Here is a 25,608-nt window from a genome sequence, read left to right as displayed (position 1 = left end):
CCGCGAGGGAACATGGGGAGAATGTTTTGCCTTTGCGTTCCCATGCAATAGTATTGCATTACCTCGCAATACTTTTGCGTTACCTCGCAATATCTTTGCGTTACCTCGCAATACTTTTGCGTTACCTCGCAATATCTTTGCGTTACCTCGCAATACTTTTGCGTTACCTCGCAATATCTTTGCGTTACCTCGCAATACTTTTGCGTTACCTCGCAATATCTTTGCGTTACCTCGCAATACTTTTGCGTTACCTCGCAATATCTTTGCGCATTCCCTTGCAAAAGATTGTTTTGTATATGAACTGAATTAAATCAGACTTTTATTTTGAAATATCCAGTTACCAAAACAGGATGTGTTGCCACAAGTTTGTGAAATTGACATTGATGTTGCGTGGCTGCACTGTGTTAAAATATCGGCATATGACATACTTCCATGCGTGGCTGTGTGATATATTCTTTCTGAAGCTGAATTAAAGCAGTAGGCTAACTCGCTAATGGTGAACATGTGAGTTTGTTAATGAACCGGCAGGCACAACAGTGATAAACGACTTTTGCGAGGGAACGCAAAAGAAATGAAATCTCCCATGTCCCCTCGCGGGCTCCGTATCGTAGAAAATGACGGAATAAAAAAGGGTGAAACCTTTTTATAGGTATTGTTGAGCTACAATACCTATAAAACGTATTCACAGAAGGCCACTTCAATATAGTCCAATGTTTTGTTTTGAGCTGTTCTTGGGTGTTTGTGTCATTATCCTGTTGGAAGACCTCTGACTGAGGCCAAGTTTTCTAGAATGCCTGAATAGTTTAGAGACAATATTGTATACCATACTGATTTAGGACTCCCTGTAGCAGATGCAACAAATCAGCCTAGAACGTAAACAAGCCTCCTAGACAACAAGGTGATGGAAACAATGCAAATGGGAAGTCTGTGGCAGTAGCATTGTTAAAAGCATGTATCCAGTGATCCAAGAAAGCTGTGCCCAGGCCAGCGTGTGGTTGTGGGCACACTTTGTTGATGGTTATAGCAAGGTCAGAGAGCAGGAGAGTGTCGTAGGTACACAGAAAACAGAAGGAGAACCTGCTTGGTGAGCCCTAAGATCACCGGCTTTATGACTGACTTCACACTGAAGGTGGCTTTCCAAATGAGCTGTGAATGAGCTATGTTCATGGAGTGGGGTCATCTTCCAGTCTTCTCATCTCTCCCTGCTGCTTCATGATTGATCCTTCAAAACTAGTTCAACTCTAGTCCAGATGAGTCCAAGCCACGGATACTTCATTTCTGAGTACTTTCAGTGACTTTTCCCTTTTTCTTATACACATGCAACAAAAATGACTAAAAGTTTCACTAATTCACACATGGAATTTTACTTTATGATCAAATGATGGCCAAAGGAAAAGGAAAAAAAAAACCAAGCAATATTTAGTCAGAATTTTGAACCAGGTACCATTCAGGGGTTTTGTTTCTGGAGTGGAGTGGCTGTTTCAGAGAAGAATCATCACCACTCAGTGGTTTGTTGTTGTGGGTTTGGTTTTAAAACTAAACTCTGGAGAACTGCATCTGTTACAGCCTGAAAACCCAGGGGCCTGCATTTTCATGAACTCCATCCTTTCATACATGAAAATACTGGAGTTCATTGTTGCATATGTCTGTAAATGCTGGCCAAGGCCTTCAAAAGTCACACAAACACCAAACATTTCCTTCATCAGCTGCATATAATTAGACCTTTCTACCTTTGTGCTTTAAAACTGAATCAGTTTTCTGAGAAAGAAGAAGCCCTGTAAAGAGGTTAGATACTTTTAAAGAATAAAAATGTAGAGAGGAAAAAAAAAGTGTTTTTCATTACATTGAACTACAGATGCTGAGGACCCCTTCACTCTCGATGACGACCCCAAATAAAGCCAAATAAAAAAGTCAACCAGAACCTTGATGGTCTTTGCAGAGTCTTTGAGATCTTCATGGGTGTTTTAAAGATGCAACAAGCTCTTTCCCAGACATGATCTGTTGTGGAACAGATCAAGAGCAAAAGTTTTGTAAGTGAGGTTGTGGTCGTTAAGTTTTATGGTGGCAGAGAATCAGTATTTGGGTGGAGTAGCTGTGTATTCTTGTGGAGCCCACCAACAATGGTATTACTTGGTTTTTACAACAGGACTTGTCATTCTAACCTCATGCTAATTTAGACTCATCCTCCCACGGATGATAGTAGCATCATGCTAGCTGGTGTGATCTTCTGACATGTTGCTACATCCTGAGAGATGTGTGGCAGAACATGGAGTGATGGTGGGTGATAGTATTGTTTGAATATGCTGCTGACATGTAGAACAAGCCCATTCTCATGCCCCCCGTGTCAACACATTGATGCTTGACCAAGCGTCATCTGTACGAGAACACGGACCCTAATGTTAACCAATAACTCTGATCCCTCATGTTAACCATTTTCCCAGACCCTAAATTTAACCTACACTCACCGGCCACTTTATTAGGTACACCTGTCCAACTGCTCGTTAACACTTAATTTCTAATCAGCCAATCACATGGCGGCAACTCAGTGCATTTAGGCATGTAGACATGGTCAAGACAATCTCCTGCAGTTCAAACCGAGCATCAGTATGGGGAAGAAAGGTGATTTGAGTGCCTTTGAACGTGGCATGGTTGTTGGTGCCAGAAGGGCTGGTCTGAGTATTTCAGAAACTGCTGATCTACTGGGATTTTCACGCACAACCATCTCTAGGGTTTACAGAGAATGGTCCGAAAAAGAAAAAACATCCAGTGAGCGGCAGTCCTGTGGGCGGAAATGCCTTGTTGATGCCAGAGGTCAGAGGAGAATGGGCAGACTGGTTCGAGCTGATAGAAAGGCAACAGTGACTCAAATAACCACCCGTTACAACCAAGGTAGGCAGAAGAGCATCTCTGAACACACAACAAGTCGAACTTTGAGGCAGATGGGCTTCAGCAGCAGAAGACCACACCGGGTGCCACTCCTTCAGCTAAGAACAGGAAACTGAGGCTACAATTTGCACAAGCTCATCGAAATTGGACAAGAGAAGATTGGAAAAACGTTGCCTGGTCTGATGAGTCTCGATTTCTGCTGCGACATTCGGATGGTAGGGTCAGAATTTGGCGTCAACAACATGAAAGCATGGATCCATCCTGCCTTGTATCAACGGTTCAGGCTGGTGGTGGTGGTGTCATGGTGTGGGGAATCTTTTCTTGGCACTCTTTGGGCCCCTTGGTACCAACTGAGCATCGTTGCAACGCCACAGCCTACCTGAGTATTGTTGCTGACCATGTCCATCTCTTTATGACCACAAAACCGTTACTAGCGTGGTGTACCTAATAAAGTGGCCGGTGAGTGTATATTAGCTATGTACAGCCTATCCATGACCCCAGTCTCTCAAATTAACCATTATCCGTGACCACAGACCCTAAAGTTAACCGTTAATCCAGTGACGCAACCCGGAAAAACTGCGGGCGGCAAGGACGAACGCTCGGGGTATCCCTCGCGCATCAATATGTTACGAGTCCGACATGAGAATGTGTTAGTAAAACATGATGAGGGAGTAGGAACATTTCCTAGGCTCTGTTCAGACTTGGCACCAACGTCGATGATTCAACTGCAAGAGGTCAGCTAATGTCCAGAGCACTCACACCTGAAAACATTGATAGAAATAAAAAGATGTTAAGTGTCAGGTCTGAACAGGCTCTAAAGGTCATGGAACATGGCAAGGAAAACCTGTTTGGTTAGCACTAAGAGCAGAGCAGTGCCACAATTGCCTTCATACTAATAAAGACTTCCACCCATGCCTTGTCCTCAGATGTCATTAAGCTCACAGAGCAGGACCCCAGAGGCATGAGCTATATGATGGAGACAACAAGGGATTTGAAATATGTAGACCCAGACTTCAGTCTGATTTCGGCAGCAGGGTGACCAGCTTCAAAAAGATAATCTATAAATGTATGAGGGACAGAGACACAAGATTTCCAGGAGACACGAGGGCAGGCATCCCAAGACCAAGCCAGAAAACCTGTTGATACTTGTCCCTTCTCTAGCTCAGTGGTTCCCAAAGTTGTGGTAAGAACTCCAGTGTGGGTCATGAAACACCAGGTGAATCTTCAGAAGATCTACAGAATTCAAAAACACTTTAAAAATGATTTCCAAAAGGGTATTTAGATTTAACTGTTACACAGAAACAAAAACATGGATAAACCATATAGGTGTTAATAAAAAAAAATTACAACTTGGATTCTGCATTTAAAGATGTTTTTCATACCATCTGGGTAGTTTTTGTAATACATCGCGACTGGGTATCAGGCTCAGTGCTGCACTGTGAGTTGCTGAGAGCTGAAATCTGAGGCTTTCCTCTGTTTATAGTTATTTCTTGTTTAATGTAATTGACTCCCTTCACGCCTCTCTCAGCTCATCTTTCCTCACCGTCTAAAGTATGAACATGTTGGTCCTCTATCCTTGAGGTGTAGGACAGCTGAGTCCTTTCCTGATGTCTCCTGTGTTGAGCCATGTGTCTGTGGAGAGGTCTGAAGATTCCTCCCTGCACTGAACTGCAGACAGCTGAGTGGTATGTTCCATCAGCTGAGTGGTATGTTCCATCAGCTGTAGAAACATCGACTTCCAGTTTTCTTTTGCTGTTTTTTATTTGTAGGTCCTTTTTTGAAACAATGAAACAGCAGGTTTGACGTGTCCCCTTTGTACAGCCTAATGTTGAGCACAAGTATACTCACTGTCCACCTTTTTCTGTTTAATTGCTTTTTAACACAAATGGCTAATCAGCCAATCCCATGGCAGCAACTCAGAGCCTTTAGTCATGTAGATGTGGTAAAGACAATTTGATGAAGTTTAATGGGGCAATATTATGTAAAATCAACTTTTTTGGGTTTTATATCATGTTATAATGTTATACTCTCATAAAAACATGCCCAAAGCCTTGCTTTGACTCATTCATGCATGTTTGAGAAATCCTGCAGCGTTTTTAGGAAGCCATGCTGAGGAGCAAAACGACAGGTGGGGACTGGAAACGCCCCTGGGTTGTGTACTTTAGGAAAAAGCTCCTCCTCTGGGATGTGTCTCCAAGCCGCGTTTCCTCATCACGGAGCACACCTCCCCACCCCGCACCCACCACTCCCCGCCCATGACTCCTGCAGGCTCTCGGCAGTAACAAAGCAAACAACGAGTGAGACTGAAAGTGAAACTGAAACTGTCTGCTGGGCTCCTGACACTACTTCTCACTCAGTGAAGCTCTTTTCAGATTCAAAATACCTTTTGAGGAAATGTATTTTCAGATGCCAAGTAAGCTGCGTCATAGCGCATGCGCGAATCCCCCCGTGTACTGAAATGGACGGGACAGAAGCGGAAGGTGGTTCTTAAAGAGACAGAGGCCAATTTCAAGGCATTTAGAAGAGGAAGTGATGAGAAGATAAGTTTATTTTCTATTTAAACATAAAAACAGCATTTTAAAAATAAGTAAAGTTGACATAGTTATTTTATTATGGTATAGTTATTTAAATAAATGCCTGAGAAACACATAATATTGCCCCTTTAAACTGAGGATCAGAATGAGGAGGAACAAATTGAAGTGTAGCCTGGTTGTTGGTGCCAGAATACAGTGAAGTCCTGCAAAGATGTGTAAGGTTGCAGACTCAGTCTTTGCAGATTTTTTCTTAGAACCTAACTAGTAGTAGTCTGTAGTAATCCTCGTAATATCGCGGCAACCGGAAATACAGTAAAGTATGGAAAGCCAATTTTTTTCCTATCATGCTTTTTTGTGATATTTCAAGCAAAATTGTTAAGTAAAACATAACTGAGTAATTTTGACAAAACAGTCTAGTTAATGTCAGAGGTCATACTGGTTTGGAATGACAGAAAGGCAACAGTAGCGCAAAGAACCACTCGTTACAAACATAGTTCTGCAGAAACATCTGTGAACCCAACGGGTCCAAACTTGAAGCAGATGGACTACAGCGGCAGAAGACCACACCAGGTAACGCTCCTGCATGTTAATGCCTGGTTCACACGGCAAGATTTTTAACTTTTCGGCTGATTTTCAAATACTGAGACCCCACACATGATGACTAAAAAAAGAAAAAAAAAGATATTACAGGTTTGGTCCTACAGTGTGTGGTGTACGCACCTAACACCAACAGATTTCACTCACCAACATACGTCAGACGGGAAATCTCGTGAGACTCATTGTTCAGAGTAAATAAACCTGGCTGACGAGGAGGAAGCTAAGGTGCTAGTTTATGGACTATTTTTAACAGAGAAATAATCAACACTTTCTGTTTCACCATGGCAGTTGTTTTATCCCCTATATTTTAAATTCCTCTCCGTGTTTCCGTCACCTCGCTTTCTGATAGGCTGCACGTCACAGTCAGCAGGCCGTGAGCTCGTTTGTTCACGAGGAACACCATCGCACACCGGGATATCAGACCAAAACAATCCAACATGTTGAATATCCCTGATTTGACGTTGGAGTGGTCCTGATATCCTTCTGAGCTGACTAGATCACTCTTAACTCACCACGAGTGTCAAGAATATCTCCTGAGATTATCTTTAGAGCCATCACAATAATTGAGCGTCCTGAAAATTGTCAGAAAGGGAACATCAGGTCAAAAATCGGCGTAATTATCTTGCTGTGTGAACCAGGCATAAGAACGTAAGCTACAGATCACACAAACTCCCCAAAACTCAACAGTAAGAAATCGGAAAAACATTGTTTGGTCTGATGACTCTGGATTCTCTGGACTCTGGGGGGTCTCCACAGACACCAGATCTCAGTCTTGCAGCAGCTTTAGGATGTGGAACAGGAGCTTCACATCATGAATGTTCAGCTGGCAAGTCTGCAGCAACAGCGTGATGCTAACATGCTAACATGGACCAGAACCTCTGAGGAATCTTTCTAACACCTTGAAGAATGAAGGTGTTTCTGAGGGCGGTTGTTTCCCCACCTGGCACTGTGTACCAGATAAAGTGGCCAGTAACTGTAATTTGATTATATTAGAGAGGAATTGAAAATAAATCACACATTAAAATAAGCTAATAAAAAGTTGAGATGAATATAAATCATATGGTTCTCTTATAGGCTCTACAGTTAGCAGGGTGTTTACAAGATCGTCATCCAACATGAAGAGGGCCGCAAGGACTGCAGAGCACTGATCTGAACAAAGTACCCTCTCTCTCTGATTTCAAACTCCAGAGTTTCTTGTCAATCAGTCTGGGCCTTTGATTTCTTGTGGCGCTTTTAAAGATTGTTTTTTTCCCTCCTATGAGACAGCAAAGCAGTTTCCCACAAACACCATCAGACTCCCACATACATCTGAATGACTGGAACCAATAAAAACCACAGAAAACATTTGCTCTGGATGAACACTCAGTCAACAGTTTGTTCACAACATGATGGTTCAATCAAACAGAAAATACACTATGAATAAAAAAAGTATAAAATGCTAATGGCTTATAGGATCTTCAGATGGAATGGAAAAACATCTATACAGGGATGAAAATGATCCAGTTTGAGAATTTCTGGTTGTAACTTTTTTTTCTGGAATATTCTGTACAATAATGTACAACAGTGGAGGCCTTGGATCTCCTTACTGCTCTCCTGTCACACGTGACAGGATGAAGCGCAGGCAGTAAAATTCTACGTTAACTCATGTCTGATAACCATGAGCCCATTCCTGCGAGACACAAGGTTTTGTCCATTCCTTGTGAACAGGTCCATTAAAAACCTCCCTGAGATCTTTGCTTGATCTCAACCATCTGGTTTCTCCTCTGATTAAACCACACTGGGCAAGAAAAGGATTGTGTCTGAACACTGGCGTCCACCTTTAGGTCCAAACTCAAAGCTACACACACTTTGTCCTTTATTGTCTCCATGTAAATCCTTTGTAGTTTTTGTCAACGGTCCGGTTCTGTATCTGCTCCAAGACAATAAAACAAGCACGAGTTAGACTTTTTTTTTCTTCAATAATATTTCTTAAGTTCTTGAGTTTTTTCCTTGTATTTTTAAGATATCAGATCATTAAAACACCCATTTAAACACACACACATAAAAATAAAACTGTAACCAGGATAGAGTGGAGGTGATCAGATAGATGAGCACATGGAACAGTTTGGTTCAGTTTTTTTTTTTGTCCATTGGTGGGTTCAGTCGGTCGTCTCATTGCTGCTGGCTTTAGCAGACGGTACCATTTTCTTGCCGGGATTTGGGGCAGGTGGACCTGGGGACTGGTTGGACAGAGGGAGCCAGGGTGCAAAAGAAGCCAGCGATGAGGGTGAGGCCGAGGCCCCCCCAGGCACAAAACATGGACCAGCCGTAGCCATGGCCGATGTCATCCGGCAGGCCATACAGGTACCGTGGGTAACGGGAAAGCTCAAAGTTAATGCCAGCAACACAGGTGCAGAGGGAGATGATGCAGAAGGTCCCTGCGAACAAAAACAGAAAGACTAGTTTTTAAATAAAGTAGGAACTTTCCTAATCACTAGTACAATCAGCCTGATTATGACAAAACATGGAAGGACTATCTGGATTATCAGCACAAGGTTCAAAAGTCAGCCTCTCGGATGGTATGAGGGTGCATTAGTGCCCATGGAATGGGTAACTGTCACATCTGTGCAGGCACCATTAGCTGTGTTTCCATTGCACATGTGCGCAAAACTTTGTCGATAGTCAGTTAATGTCGAAAAACACAGTTTCGCAACTGTGGTGTTTCCATTAAGTAAGAAATGCTATTAAAGTCACGCGTGAATACGTTTGTTCTCGCGGTAAGTCCTTACAAACATGGCGGCGATGGATGTAAACACATAGCATTTTGCTACCACGACACTAACGCTCATCATCAGAGGAGACGTTGGCGTCTTTTGTCGAGGCTTTTCCAGCGACAAGTCCCTACTTGGGAGCAGCTATGTGTGCTGTGTTTTTGGGAAATTGTAGTCGGTGAGTTTACTATTTTATACTACTTCTGTGATATTACTACTATTTCTACTTCCTGATATCTTCGTTGTCGTCTTTTTTGCCAGTAGAAACAGTGTTGATCACGGGACTCCCGTGATGCGAAAAAAGTGTTTCCATTGCAGTTTTGCGAAAAACACCAATTTTGATATGGCTGAAAAACCACCTCATCCTAGCACAAAAACATATTGTCGAAAAACGTAAGTTTTTTCGAAATTGACGTGTTTCCATTGAGCAAATTTATTTTCGAAATTCCAATTTGCACATTTTCATGGTCAATGGAAACACAGCTAGTGATGCTGAAAGCTACATTCAGGTTTTGGAGCAACATATGCGGCCATCCATGATACGTCTTTTTCAGAGACGTCCTGCTGATTTCAGCAAGACAATGAAGACACATTTTGCACGCGTTCCAACAGCGTGGCTTCGTAGTAGAGTGCAGGTTCTAGATTAGCCTGCCTGCATTCTAGACCCGTCTCCCATTGAAAATGTGTGGAGCATTATGAAGAGACCCTGGACTGCTGAGCAACTGAAGCTGTTCATCAAGCAAGAATGAAAGAATTCACTTACAAAGCTTCAACAATCAGTGTCATCAGTTCACAAACACTTATTGAGTGTTGTTAAAAGGAAAACTAATGCAACACAGTGATGCCTGGGTTCTATTTCATCCCTACTGACCGCCAGAGGGTGGTGCTAAAAGCACTGAATGTTCCCTTCGCGCATGCGCCGTTCGAGCTGTAATACCAACAGAGTCACACCTGTGACCAATCGGATGACTAATCGAGGCTATATAGCTTGACGTCATCCAAAGCTCTGTTCCTCTTTTCTTCTCGCATACGGTTCATTTCTCTTGTGGAATATTTCGCCGTCGTTTGGACGTCCCGATTGCCAGTTGGCTGGAGTAGCGGTGCATCGCCCTCCAAGGGGCTGCGATGGACTTGTCTCCAAAACAAAGAGGTATCCGCTGTTTTGTTGGGGTGACGGCATTTTTTGCCTGGTTCCCCAACTTGCAGCGCTTCTTTTTCTTATCGCTGTTTGCTACACCGGAGCTACGGTGTTGGCCTTGCTAAGTTTGATGAGTGAATTTGTTGGTGAATGGCAGCGTTCTCGTCCCCTCTCCCAACTTATTCAGCTTGAGTTTTGATTAGTTGAGCTAACGGTGTTAGCCTTCTTAAGTTATTGTGTGAATTGATTGGTGAAGGCAGTGTTTTCGCCTCAGCTCCCAACTTATTCAGCTTGTGTTTTGCTTCATTGAGCTAACGGGGTTAGCCTTTCTAAGTTGATGTGAATTTCTTGGTGAAGGCAGCGTTTTCGCCCCCGCTCCCAACTTATTCAGCCTCAGTTCTTGTTACTTGAGCTAACGGGGTTAGCCTTTTAGAGTTGGTGCGTGAATTGGTTGGTGACGACAACGTTTTCGTCCCCTCTCCCAACTTATTCAGCCTCGAGGCTTGTTGCTGAGCTAACAGTGTTAGCCTTTATTTATTTTATGAGCATAGATGGCTCCCACTGTTGTGCGAGTTGTGGAGCTGGGCTTGAGGCAGAGGATGGCCATAATCTGTGCCCTGCTTGCCTCGGACATGACCACCTGGTGGAGGCCCTGTCCGAGAACCCTTGCATGAATTACAGTTATATGCCCCGCGCAGAGAGAGTGGCTCGGCTGGCTCAATTGGACCCTGAGCATGATGCTAGTCTTACCCCTTCTGGTCAGGTGGCCACGCTTAGGCGCTCTAAGCGCAGGACTGCCACAGTCGCTGTCACCCCTTCTAAAAAGAGGTGGGTCAAACCTGATCAGGGCCTTTCCAGGCAGGTTGCACAGCTGTCTGCAGAGTTGGCAGAAATGAAATCTCTTTTTCAGACACGCCAGCTGGGTGGACCAACAGGGTCRCCAACCATGCCTGAGTTGACTAGGGAGGAGGACGTGCTGTCTTTGGCAGCCTCTGCCTCTCCCTTTAGAAGTGAGGAGGGGGCACAGTCGTCCCACGCTTCAGAGATGGGCTCACGCTCCTTGTCTCAGGGTGCTTCTAGTGTGTCAGGTGATGGCTCTATGCAGGATATAATGCGTCTGGCTCTAAATCAGTTACAGCTAGATGTTCCGAAGGTGGAGGAGTCCACCCCTGCAAGTGCCTTTTTCAGAAGAGGGCGGGCCCCCACTCCCTTTTTGGTTCCTCCATCAGAGGAGTACCTGAGAGAGTTGCATGCCTGTTGGCAGGACCCTAGGGCCTTTTCGCGCCTCAACACAAATGGTCGGGTGTTGGCGGCTATGCATGACATGGTCAAGGAAGGCTTGGATCAAATGCCTTCGGTTGAACCTGTAGTTGCCTCGCTCATTGTGCCACCGGATGAGGCTCTGCGTCATGATGTTCGGTGCCCGCGGCCCCAATTTCGCATTACAGATGACTTCATCTGTAAGGCTTGTAATTCAGGAGCACGTGCTGACCGCCTTGGCAACTCTCTGGCACACCTCATGTTTGCCCTTTCCGCATCCCTTCAGGATGCTAATGGGCAAACACCGCCACCGGCTTTAGTGATGCAGCCCTTTAGGCCTTTGCACTTATGACAAGGGAGTTTGGACGTGTGATGACCTACCTGGTTCAGGCTCACAGACAGGTCTGGCTGGCTCAGTCCATGTTTACTGAGACATGCAGTAGGACCCTCCATAATGTTCCTGTGGTGCCAGGGGAGTTGTTTGGTTCTGCGGCAGTGGAAGCCCTGGAACGTGCTGTCCAGGCGCAACAGACTAGGCAGCAGCTTTCAGGCCTTAACAGGAGTGTGCCTCCATCTCCTCATAACCTGAGGCGTCCATCAGCTGGCCCCAACCCTCGGCCACCACCTCAGGGTTTCGATCGACCTGTAGGTCCTTATCCTCGTGCTGRGCAACGGAGACCCAGCAGGGACTTTCGTGAGCCAGCTCCCCAGCCAACCAGACGGGCCCAGGCCCCAGCTTTTGGTCGTTACCCCCCCAGGCCCCCTAGGGGCCATGGGGAGAGGAAGTGATGCCACCAGGCCGGCCGTCGGATACTTTTCTCATCAGCAGCTCAGTTGTTGGGCTGCTCAAACCGTGGACCCATGGGTGGTTGCCACTCTGACCCATGGTTACCGGTTACAGTTCCGATGGTGGCCTCACATATCACACCGGGTAAGAGAGACTGTCATCGCCGACCCAGTGAAAGCTCATGCCTTGGACCAGGAGCTTTCCACCCTCCTGGCCAAGGGTGCGATCGAGGCGGTGGATCCTCTGCAGCAACCCAGAGGTTTTTATTCAACATATTTTCTTGTGCCGAAGAAGACAGGCGGATTTCGTCCCATTCTGGACCTCAGGGGTCTCAATCAGTATTTAAAGGCCCTGCCCTTTCATGCTCACCATAGCAGAGGTCCTGCAGTCTATTGCAAGGGGAGAGTGGTTCGCATCAGTATACCTGACAGATGCGTACTTCCATGTACCCATTGCGCCAGAACATCGCCGCTTTCTCAGATTTGCATATCGGGGTCACCACTGGCAGTTCCAGGTTCTCCCATTCGGCCTCTCGCTTTCCCCGAGGGTCTTCACTTGGTGACTGAAGGCAGCTCTCTCCCCTCTGCAGGCTTGTGGAGTGAAGGTTCTCCCATAACTTGATGATTGGCTTCTCTGCACCCCATCTTGAGCTTGTGTGTCTCGCAATACAAGTCGCCTGCTTACCCACGTGTCCCAGTTAGGCCTCAAGGTCAACTTAGCAAAGAGCTGCCTGATTCCATCGCAGGCAACAACTTTTCTTGGGGTGTTCTTGGACTCACCCTCCATGACAGCCTACCCGTCTGTTCAGACGGTGGACGATGTTCTCCGGCACATCAGTCAATTCAGGCTGGGCAGGCGGCTTCCTTAAATTACCTTCCTGCAGCTGCTAGGCAAACTGACATCACTCACCCAGGTCGTGCCCTTAGGTCTGCTGTCACTGCGCCCATTTCAAATGTGGCTCAATGGTTTTCATCTGGATGCRAGGCTTCACATGCATCGCAAAATTGTGGTGACGAGATCTTGTCTGCGTACCCTGGACCCATGGAGGGACAGAGCTTATTTGTCCAAAGGTGTCCCTACAGGGATGGTTGTGTGTCGCAGGGAGTTGGTCACAACAGACGCCAGCTCCATGGGATGGGGGGCTGTGTGGCAGCACAGAGCGGTTCGGGGCTGCTGGAGCCACCAGGATCGTTCCAGACACATAAATGTGCTAGAGCTACGTGCTGTGTTTCTAGCTCTCAGGCACTTCTTGCCCCACCTGGAGGGGAAACATGTCTTGGTTCGATCGGACAACACCTCTGTGGTCTACCACATCAACCATCAGGGTGGCACCAGGTCGGCACAGCTCCTGAAGGTGGCCAGGGATCTCCTGAGATGGGCCTCCCCTCGCCTGTTCACTCTGCGGGCAGTGTACATACCAGGGCAGGACAACCGGGCCGCAGCTAAAAGGGTCAGCGAGCTGCATGCTCTCTCTGCCAACCCGTCATGTCTCAAATGGGCCCCAGATGCTCTGGTGTTACCTTGTGGCCAAACACTGCATTTGTCCCTAAAGTTTTTTCGCATTCCCATTGTAACCAGCCACTGAGATTGGCGCGTTTTCAGTCTACGTCAGGAGGGACTGGCGATAGACCTGACATATTGTGCCCAGTGAGGGCGTTGGAGACATGTATTGCTGCTACTGCTCCTATTAGACGCTCAGACCAGCTGTTCTTATGTTATGGAGGCCCTAGATTAGGCCATCCACTTTCAAAACAGCGTCTCTCCTTCTGGATTGTGGATGTCATCTGCCACGCCTACAGGGCAGGAGGCTGTTCCCTGCCAGTCGGGGTGAAGGCACACTCAACCAGAAGCATTTCCACTTCCTGGGCAGCCCTGAAAGGGGTCCCACTGGAAACAATATGTGCTGCGGCATCATGGTCTTCTTCAAGCACATTCACTAGATTTTACAATGTGAGTGTGGCTTCTCCTCACCCTTTGGGACAGGTTCTTTTACAAGGGTCCTCTGGGCCTTCTCAGTGAGGTAGGTGCTCAGGATTCCTTGTGACATCACTGGTATTAGTCATTCAGTGCTTTTAGCACCGCCCTCTGGCAGTCAGTAGGGATGAAATAGAATGAAAGTTACGTATGTAACTATGGTTCTATGAATCCTGAATGACTGCCAGAGCTTCTCTGTCACTCAGAATCCTTGCATTTGTGAGAAGATTCTGTAGGAACAGAGCTTCGGATGACGTCAAGCTATATAGCCTCTGATTAGTCATCCGATTGGTCACAGGTGTGACTCTGTTGGTATTACAGCTCGAACGGCGCATGCGTGAAGGGAACATTCAGTGCTTTTAGCACCGCCCTCTGGCGGTCATTCAGGATTCATAGAACCGTAGTTACATACGTAAATTTCATTTCAGGCATCAAATTAAAAATGAGAGAATATATGAAAACAAAGTTTATCAGTTTGAACATTAAATATCTTGTTTTTGTAGCGTATTCAGTTGAATATAGGTTGAAAAGTTTTAACAAATCATCAAATTATTTTTTTTATTTGTTTTACACAACATCCAAACTTCATTAGAGCTGGGGTTGTACACATGTTCCCACATTCCTTCCATTTCGTGATGGATTTAATGGCTATCCTGAGAATGTTTAGGATCTTTGGAAATCCTTTAAAATCCATTCTGACTTGTACTTTTCAATCATCTTTTGTTTGAATTAAATTAGGACTATCTATTTAGAGGGGGTGGATATTTAAAGAAAACGTATGACTGATTTGTGATAATAATAAAAGCCTACAGAGGGTTATTACTTTTTATGAACACTTCTGTTACTAAAACATCTTGTGAACCACTGGACAAATTTTTATTAGATGCACATAAACTTTTGAAATCAGCCTGATTCAAGATGGCTGCCACAGACGCCTGAATTTAGAAAACACAGATATGGCTATAATTTAGTTAGTCTTACAAATATGGTTTTAAATTGTGACGTGGCAGACTGTGTTGACTCTCAGCTACAAACTCTAACCTAACCCACTGAGATCTTTGCGTAACACTTTAAAGGAGACATGCATTTAAATCCTTCAGTTGGGTCTGTATGAAGTGGAACTGCAATGCTTTAGTCTGAATTCCTCCTTATTGTAAATCCACAAGCCCCGCCCCTTTTCTGGTTTCTCAGATCAACTCATTTTGAGGCTGTCTCTTTAAATCCAAATGAGGCGCTTCAACCCCCACCAGCATCAGATCAGTTCATTCTAGTTTGATTGAGGGGGGTTATGACTATATAGCTGCACAGAAATGTTTTTATTTACAAATGAATTAAAAGACGTCAAGAGAAGACATCCAGATATACATGTTGGAGCCAGATTCTGACCCAGAACCAGAGGAGAATGAAGACCACCAAACTGTACTTGGTAAATCCAGACCTTATACATCTGCTCTGTCACAAACTCTGTGACAGTAGTTCAGAAAATGCCATAGAAAATAGAAAAACCGAATGGGTTGAAAAACACGACCCAAATAGAATATAAAGAGATCTAAACAGAGTTGGGAGAGAATAAAGTAAACCTTTCTACACTCCTAGAGGCTCTAAATACACAACATTATCAATAAACGGCTAAAAAAGTGGATTTTTTCAGATAGGTCACCTTTAACAATGATCGTTGATGTCAACAGTGTTTTGCTGTAAGCAAAATATTTTTCATAGACCACTAGACAGATTTTATTGAAACTTTTAGAAAGTAATCATGAAAGTAGATCTACAGGGTGCATCAAAAGCCACAGGACACCCTATTCTTTCAGGAAGAAAAGGGAAAATAAAACTTATCCCAGTAAGTAATGAGTGAATGGACCTTACATGGCCGCCATATTGGATCAAGGGCAAGTTTTTCCAAAGATAGGCCCCCTCACCCACAACTTACTGGGGTATTTAGATATTTCATTTTCCCTTTTCTTTCTGAAACAAAATGGTGTCCTGTGACTTTTGACTCATCCTGCAGCACTCAATGACTTTTAATGTTAATCCAGAAGATATCTGAGCTAATAGCTGTCATTCACAGCATGTACTCTGAGCTAAGTATCTAATGATATTGCTCTAAATATTACTAACTTTATTTTTATGATTTGTCCTAAACAGCTGTACGACGGGTTTTTTTTATTATCTCAAACTCTGGTACAAAAAGAGGCGGGTGATATGCATTCAGGAAACTAAGCCTTTATTTGAAAGCTGTGCTTGCAGCATGTCATGTTGAATTATATGGACACATTTAGAGAAACAGCTTCTAAATGTGGCGTGACTGTGGGAGCTCTGTGACCCTGTGGGTTCCTGGCTTCTGCAGACTGACTCAGCCTGTTTCTTCTGCTTTTATTACCAAGAACCATAATTGGCTTTTTTAATTGCCTGTTCGTTATACAACTGCAGGGCACAGCCTTAATCCCAGGCAGATTATAATTGAGTGTGCAGCTGCCTGTGTGTGTGTGTGTGTGTGCAACATGCAACTCATCAGTGTGTGAAGCTTCTACTCACTGTCCAAACATGGCTGCATGATCATTATATATTCACTTATTCAGACATTAAAAACCATCAACATTTTTTGAAAGAATGGATATCACTTGCTGCATTTAAGATTCGGCTCATTTTCTAGTGAAAAATGAAAGTTGTAGTTGGTTGGCCAAACCGTAAAAAGACTCTTAAGTGGGACATCATGTGATATTGCGAGATGTCACACTGAATGACTCCCAGCTACAACCCCTGGAAAAAAGTATGGAATCGCCAGTCTTGGATGAGCACTCATTCAGACATTTCATTCTGTAAAACAAACTCAGTTCAAAAACATGATACAATAATAAGGTCATTCAAAAGTGTGACTTGTTGGCTTTCAGGAACACTCAAAGAAATGAAGAGAAAACATCGTGGAAGTCAGTGAATGTTACTTTTATTGACCAAGCACAGGGAAAAAATATGGAATCACTCAATTCTGAGGAAAAAAGTATGGAATCATGAAAAACAGATAAACAAAAGACCATTCAAAATACATCATTAGTACTTAGTTGCACCACCTTTGGCTTTTATAACAGCTTGCAGTCTCTGAGGCATGGACTTGATGAGTGACAAACAGTATTCTTCATCAATTTGGTGCCAACTCTCTTTGACAGCAGTTGCCAGATCAGCTTTGCAGGTCGGAGCCTTCTTGTGGACCATTTTTTTCAATTTCCACCACAGGTTTTCAATTGGGTTGAGATCTGGACTATTTGCAGGCCATGACATCGACTGAATGTGTCTTTCTCCAAGGAATGCCTTCACTGTTTTTGCCCTATGGCACGATGCATTGTCATCTTGGAAAATTATTTCATCACCTCCAAACATCTGTTCAATTGAAGGGATGAGAAAACTGTCCAAAATGTCAATGTAAACTTGTGCATTGATAGAAGAATGAACCACAGTCATCTCCCCAGTGCCTTTGCCTGACATGCAGCCCCATATCATCAAGGACTGTGGAAATMTGGTTGTTTTCTTCAGGCAGTCCTCTTCATAAATCTCACTGGAACGGCACTAAACAATAGTTCCAGCATCGTCATCTTGTCCAATGCAGATTCTTGACTCATCACTGAAGATAACTTTCATCCAGTCATCCACAGTCCATGATTGCCTCTCCTTAGCCCATTGCAGTCCTGTTCTTTTTTGTTTAGGTGTTAATGATGGTTTTCTTTTAGCTTTCCAGTAATGAAATCCCATTTCCTTTAGGTGATTTCTTACGGTTCGGTCACATACGTTGGCTCCAGCTTCCTCCCATTTATGCTTCATCTGTTTAGTTGTACTTTTCCGGTTTTCAAGACAAATGGCCTTAAGTTGTTTGTCTTGATGCTTTGATGTCTTTCTTGGTCTACCAGTACGCTTGGCTTTAACAACCATTCCATGCTGTTTGTATTTGGTCCATTCTTGGATACAGCTGACTGTGAACAGCCCACATATTTAGCAACCATGCGTGAAGAGTTACCTTCTTCAAGAAGTTTCACAATCCTCTCTTTTGTTTCAAGAGACATTTTTCTTGTTGGAGCCATGGTTCTTGCCACTCCACTTCGTCCAGCAGCCCTCCAAGGTGTCATGACTGCAGGTGTTTTTAACTGCAGACTACTGAGCAGATCTAATCTGAGGCAGGTGTCCATTTAGGGAAAGGAAATTGACTGGGTGTGTCCTTATTTTCTACCTCCAATTTGAGTGATTCCATACTTTCTTCCTCAGAATTGAGTGATTCCATATTTTTTTCCCTGTACTTGGTCAATAAAATTAACATTCACTGACTTCCACAATGTTTTCTCTTCATATTTTGAGTGTTCCTGAAAACCAACAAGTTGCACTTTGTATCATGTTTTTGATCTGAGTTTGTTTTACAGAATGAAATGTCTGAATGAGTGCTCATCCAAGACTGGTGATTCCATACTTTTGCCAGGGGTTGTACTAAGCCTTTCTAAGTCTGCGGCAGAAATCTTGAATTGGGTTGACTGTAAAAGTAAACCAGTATAAAGCCTTATAATTTTTTTTCTCAATGCTTCATGAGCTATTTTACTAATAGACAGACTCTAATGTGCAATCTGTCAGTGCTCAGAATGCATGATTGGATCAGTCTCAGCTACCACACCCAATTACCATCCTGTGTGTCATTCTTCCTTGTGTGTCCTGTTCTACTGGACTTGGATCAGTAGCGAAACTCATCTTGTCTTCTAAAGAGCTATTTGGACACTTCACCTTGTCCACTGTAACTAAAGCGAGCGAATTGTTTTGAACGGATGTTAAAGGAGCAGAACTGGACACAGACCATGTGTCATCACTGACCAATTGGGATTTGATTCTGGTCCACTAGTTGTTCTGTTTGGAGGGCTTCCTGCTGTGTTTCGTCTGTTGGCTTTACTTTAATTTAACTAAAGTGTACTAGTTATAATTTTAATAGCTCTAATACTGGAGCCAAACTCTTACAAATTTACCCTTTTACCCATGCCCTGGCAGTTTTCAAAAGTACACTTTGTTTTCAAATTAAAGTCTGATCTATTTGTATTTATTTGTGATGGTTGGACAACACAAGTTGGACTAAAACTGTGAGTGTTGAGTTATTATAGTTTCTATTATAATATATTACAGAACACTTTGTTAATGTTACTGTTCAGTACCGTATGCTTGTAAGACTCACCTCCCATGAGGAAGAGGAGGCCGGCCACATACTGCATGAGACCACGATCCCAGCAGCAGCCCAGCACACCGATGATCCAACCAAACAGGATGATGGCCACCGCCATGCCCATGAAACCAGCCGTCATTCTCCGCAGGTCTGAGGAAAGACCAGAAGGAAGAGTCAAAGCTGACACACACGAGAAGGAGTTCTGCTGAAAATTAAAAGCTGTGTGTTTAATAAAGGTTCTGCCCAGGATTTATTTCAACAACTTTATAAGACATCAAATCAGCCAAAAATGATGGTTTGTTAAATCCAAACCAATAAGCATTTATTCTCAAAATCTTTCTCAATAAAAATATAAACTTCAGAAATATCAGAGACTGAGTTGTGCTAAGTGCTCAGGAAGGACACGTCTGGTAGATGTGCTTGTAGTTTGAGGACAAACTAGAAGGTTTTAATGTCCTGAACCTAAGTTTGCTTCTATAAAAGGGTCCGTTTGAAGAACAAAAACTGTGAGGGCAAACAGAACCGTGAGGACAGCAGTGAGCCGTGCAGGAGGGTAATGACAGTCTGAGGAGGAGCTGCAGGCAGAAAACACTGACTCTTATTCCTCAAGTAGATGAGACTGTCAGGGGTGAGCGGATCTGCCAGGAGGAGAACAGGAGCTCGAAACTGGGCTGTGGAAGAAGACGTCGTGTTGCGAGGCGAGAAAGGTCAGAACGATTAGCCTGAGAGCATGAAGAACAACAACAAAATGTAAAGCTGCAGTCATCCAGCACACGGTCACTGACTCCCCTTTCATCAGGGCTGCACGCTTAGACAGAACATGAGCTTAAAGCTGTGGGACTGTTTCTTTAATGGTTATCAATAGTTAGTATCTTATCAGCCTTCCACCAGGCTAGGCTAAAGGCTAACAAACAAATAGCAAATTTTACGTTTTTCAAGCTTTTAAAACAATATAAAATGTGATAGAGCACTACATTAGCCAATCTCAAACCTCTACGTTTCACAACGCGTCATGAAGGAATGAAATATTTCAATCCCCAAAACCAAACTGATACAGGATCAGTACTGCTGAGATCAATCCAATCTGATCCCTTTAACCCAGGGGACCAAACTCTGGGACACAAGGGGGAAAAATTTTAAAACTTGATCCAAGTCCAATATGTATTGACAAAATGTTGTGTAATGGCCCTGTGATAGACTGATCCTGTGATAGAATGGTCCTGTTATAGAATGGTCATATAATGGAATGGCCCTGTGATGGACTGGTCCTGTGATAGACTGGCCCTGTGACTGGCCCTGTGATGGACTGGCCCTGTGATGGGATGGCCCTGTGATGGACTGGCCCTGTGATAGACTGGCCCTGTGATAGACTGGCCCTGTGATGGACTGATGATGCTGTGATGGGATGGTCCTGTGATAGACTGATCCTGTGATGGAATGGTCCTGTGATAGATATACTGGCCCTGTGCTGGACTGATTCTGTGATGGAATGGTCCTGTGATAGACTGATCCTGTGATGGAATGGCCCTGTGATGGATGGCCCTGTGATAGACTGATGAATGAATGACTGCTGAATATGGGTACCAGTGACCCTGAAATGAAGCATGTAAAGGTATTAGATGGATGGATGATTAACAAATTATTATCAACATAAAAATATAAATCCAAATAGTTTTATGTGGCCTTGAGAACATACAGAACATAATTTAGAAAGCAATTTTTAGCAATTAATTTTGTACACCTTTCTCTCTATCAACAACTTTTTCATATACAGTATGTATAAGATACATTTTATCACAATCCAGGAAATCAATTAAAAATAAAAGAACTCACTAGAAATCATATTATATCATATTATATATAATATTAATATAAGAAAACACAAAAAAATCATTAAAGTCCATTCGTGTGGATAACAAAAGACTATTACAGATTTAGGCTTTTTAAACACTGTATATCTGACACCAAGGTAGATCACAGAATGTCTCTTTAGTCCCTTTGTACTTTTACTCAAAAATAACAAGAACTATTTTCTTTTTATATTCATGACCCTAGTTTTTACATGGATCAGGCTTTGCCATTTTCTGCCAATACGTGAAATCTCTGACAGAATGAGGCTTTGCATACAAGAAGTTAAATAACTTTATGTTTTCCCCTTGGATAAAGACCTGAGCCAGATAGCAAAAGATGTTAATTCAATGTTGAATTATGGTCAAAAAAGTTTATTTTTGATTAAGGTTGGCGGTTGATGGTGAATTACCCATCAAACAATCATCCAATTCTAGCCATTAATGAATGTTGAAAAAATGTTACTGAATCAATGTTTCATGGTCCAGTTCTAATGACTGAAATGCCAACATTTAATCAATGTTGAATCAATACTAATAAACTGTCAGTTATAGTTGAAAACTTAACCTAACTTTTTGTATAATTTCAACATGGATTCAATATCATGCCTAAACATATTTCAATGTTGATTCACTCATATTTTGCTATCTGGGAAGGCTTAATTTCCTGTTGCACCGACCACAAGTTCAAAACAAAAATATACCAGTTATGTGATAAAATGTCTGCAACTTTTGTATTTGTAAAAAAAGCATGTCACAGGCACTGATATTCCAAGTTTTTCCAACCTACTAGGTTGGTCTGGATGACCAAAAGTAGTTTTGATAGTTTGATATAACGTAGGCCTATCACGATAAGCAATAAATCGACAACACGATCAATTTCATTAATTAAAAATGAGGTCGATAAATAAAATGATGTCAATAATGTTATTTGCCTGCTTGTTTGTTTTCTTCATGTATCCCTTTTTTCTGCTCCTTAGAGAGGAGAGAACTTTAGTGTCAGGTACAATATTTACCAGCCTCATGGTCTCTAACCTCTGTAGCATGAGAGCCCCGTGAACAGACATTTAGCCAGAGGAGTGTCTTCAGCTTTTCAACACCTTCTTTCAGCTGGGGACAACTTAGGGCATAAATTTAGTAAACCTTCGTAAACTCCATAAGCAACAGGGTGTATCATTATATTAAGGGCTCGACACACGGGGAGCGACAAACTACAGCGATTAACGGCTGTCATCGCAGCCAGGGTGAAACCCGACACACGGGACGCGATAGGGATCGCAGCGTTGCGAATCGCGCTCTCAGGTCGCTTTTCTTCACGAAATTTGATTGGTTCTTGACTCTGAAGGCGGGTGTTCATTACGGACGTGTAAACTAAACAAATCTTGCGATGCTAATGATATTGAAAGACAAACACACATCAAGATACAGTTTTATGAGGAAAAACTTACCATAAACTTCACCCTGGTGCCAATAAATTCCCACAAAGCTTTTTAGTAATCACTTGGTGAAAGTGTTAGCTAACGGCAGTGTGTAGCATACTCTCCTCTCATTGGTCAGTCAATGAAACCCTCGCTGATTGGTTGTACGCTAAGCGACAGCGACAAAAGTTGAACATTTTTCAACTTTCATATGTCGCGTCGCAAGCTCGCGTGTGCACGTGCACGTGTACGAGCGCAAAATTTCACATGCACTATTTTCGCCGGTCGCTTAACTGGAGGAGGGCAAGCGATTGTCGCCTCACCGCACAGGCTCCATAGGAAATGAATGGAGAGCGAGCGARGTCGCCTCCCGTGTGTCGAGCCCTTTAGTTTAAAATAATCTCCAAACAATGTTATCGTTTATCACAATAATTTATGAGACAATTTACCGTCCAGTAAATTTGTTACGGTGATAGGCCTAAATGAGTGACTATACATTTAATGAGGGCAGCTTTAAAAGAGGCAAACAACTGAATAAAAAGTAAAAAAAATAACCTTTTGAGCAAGTTCCTTTGACTTCTTTTGTCATCAAACAGAAACAGTGATACCATACCAACTTTATTTATAAAGCACTTTAAAACAACCACAGCTGATACAAAGTGTTGTACATTAAAACACAACATAATAAAAACGTAATTAAAAACGGTTTAAAAACAAAAACACAATTTAAAACTAGATCCCACTGGTGTTGAAAGCCAAGTAAAATAGATGGGTTTTAAGACCAGCTTTAAAAGTGGACAGTGAAGGGGCCTCTCTGACCTGCAAAGGCAGGTCATTCCATAATTTAGGGCCGATGACAGAGAAAGCCCTGTTCCCTCTGAGCTTCCTTTTTGTTCTCGGTACCTCCAAGAGCAGCTGATCTGCTGACCTGAGAGACCGATAAGGTCCGTAGGGATGAAGAAGCTCAGAGAGGTAAGCCGGGGCAAGATTATGCAATGATTTAAAAACAAACATAAGAATTTTAAAACGAATCCTAAAATATACAGGCAGCCAGTGAAGTGAGGCCAGGACAGGGGTCACATGTTCCCTCTTCTGAGTTCCTGTCAAAAGTCGTGCAGCAGCATTCTGAACCAGCTGCAGACGTGAGAGCAGTGACTGACTGACTCCCAGGTAAAGTGAGTTACAGTAATCCAATCGAGTTGAAATAAAAGCGTGGATCACTGTTTCAAATTGCTGACTGGACAGAAAAGATTTCACTGACGCCAATCGCCTTAAATGATAAAAGCTGGACTTAACCACGGCTTTGATTTGGCTGTCTAATTTAAAATCACTGTCGACCTTAAAACCAAGATCTGTAATAACAGGTTTAAAATATACCTCCAAGGGTCCCAGGTCCACAGAGGAGGACTCACAGGAGCCACTGGGTCCAAACGCCATCACCTCTGTTTTGTTTTCATTAAAATTTAAGAAGTTCAAGGCCAACCAAGCTTTAATACAGTATCTCCTAGACATGCCAGGAGATGTTTGATGGAATGGACATCCTTCTGCTTCATGGGCAAATAAATCTGACAATCATCAGCATAACAATGGAAAGAAATCCCATGTTTCCTAAGGACAGAACCCAGAGGCAGTAAACAAAGAGAGAAAAGCAGAGGGCCCAGAATTGAGCCCTGCGGGACACCATAAGGCATTGAAGCAGCAGATGATTCAGAGTCACTAATTTACACTGAAAATGTTCTCTCCTTCAAGTAAGACCTAAACCATTTAAGAACAGTGCCATCAATACCAACAATGTGCTGTAATCGCGATATTAAAATGTCGTGGTCTACTGTATCAAAGGCAGCAGTTAGGTCAAGTAAAATCAGAACAACATGGTTACCAGAATCACAMGCAGAAAGGATGTCATTAAAAACTCTAATTAAAGCAGATTCTGTGCTATGAAGAGTTTTGAAACCTGAATGAAAAACCTCCAGAATGCCATTGTCATCTAAAAACTGTGTCAGCTGACAGTACACAATTTTTTCTAAAACCTTAGAAAGAAAAGGCAGCTTTGAAATAGGCCGATAATTAGCCAGAACTGTAGGATCAAGGCCAGGTTTTTTAAGCAGTGGCTGCACTACTGCKTGTTTAAAACTAGCAGGGACCACACCTGAGGACAGACTGCTATTTATAATCACAAGAACAGGCTGCCCTATGCTAGATAAAATATCTTTAAAAAATCGTGGAGGGACAGGATCATGGGGGGAACCTGATGGCTTAATGCAGCCAATGAAGAGTGACATTTCTGACAACAGGCTTAGATGAACCAGCAGCACATCATTTTTTCATCAAAACATAAGAAGTTCTTGTTTAAACATAAACCGACATCTTTCGAACTCTGAGTTCTGTTTATGTTTTGTCTTTGGAGCCTAAAACACAAGCGACAAAAAGTGAAATGTTGTAACTGCACAAATTCAAAAAAGAAAAGAAACAATGAGGCCCAAAAGCTGAGAACAGCCATTGTGATGAGTGATTGCTGATTGTGCAGAGTGAACAAGCGTAGATAAAAACTCTGCTCATCTGTTTACTGTCAGCACATGACAGGCTCCTGACTGTCTGCTTCTTCTGCTCTTTAATGGATTCTATTGTTCAGCTCTGAACAGCAATTTCCTCTTAATTATGTTCTCTGCTCTGAGACCAATGGCCCAATCAGACATTATTTCAAAAAAGGGAAATGGCTTTTTGTATTTGTATGGAAATGTTGTTTTCATTGTCAGTTGGATGACGAGGAGAGAAGTCAGTCTTTTGCAACACGGTGATGTTTAAACCTCTTCTTACTGAAGAATGTTGTTTTTGGACCTCAATTCATCTGCATTTTACATCTCCTTTCAATCAACCCTTCAGCATTAAAACAGAGAGTCATAGTGACATCAGAGGCCAAGGATTCCTTCAAGGAATTTATGGGGAGTTAGAGCATTAAACTAAAACCATCCTATGATAAGAAATGACAGAGTTGTCATTTTGGTACAACCCTAAACAATAATGTTATGTGTAATATTATATAATAATGCAAGGACTTAGGTGAACTATTAGCACACAGGGGAGTTTGATTTCTGAATGACTCTCAGCTACTATTAGGGGTGTAAGAAAATATCGATACACTGAAATATTGCGATATTTCATTTCCCGATCCTGTATTGATATTCTAAAGCCCTGTATCGCTTTTTTATTAAGGTTGAAAATGTCAACTTTC

The 25,608-nt window shown here is 43.0% G+C and overlaps 1 protein-coding gene across 1 annotated transcript in view; it reads right to left on the bottom strand.

Annotated features, from left to right (window-relative positions):
- Positions 1–7,056: 7,056 nt before the first annotated feature.
- tmem178bb (transmembrane protein 178Bb) overlaps positions 7,057–25,608 on the bottom strand; it is a gene marked incomplete at its 5' end in the record, with an annotated part of 136,605 nt that continues 118,053 nt past the window's right edge. The window contains 2 exon segments of the mRNA XM_014021974.1: positions 7,057–8,434; positions 19,124–19,261. Of these exon segments, the coding sequence (XP_013877428.1) occupies positions 8,184–8,434; positions 19,124–19,261 (389 nt within the window). The 3' untranslated portion in view covers positions 7,057–8,183.

The sequence above is a fragment of the Austrofundulus limnaeus genome, unplaced genomic scaffold (assembly GCF_001266775.1).
Source record: "Austrofundulus limnaeus strain Quisiro unplaced genomic scaffold, Austrofundulus_limnaeus-1.0 Scaffold313, whole genome shotgun sequence".
Taxonomy (NCBI): domain Eukaryota; kingdom Metazoa; phylum Chordata; class Actinopteri; order Cyprinodontiformes; family Rivulidae; genus Austrofundulus; species Austrofundulus limnaeus.
This window is presented reverse-complemented; position numbering and strand designations above follow the sequence as displayed.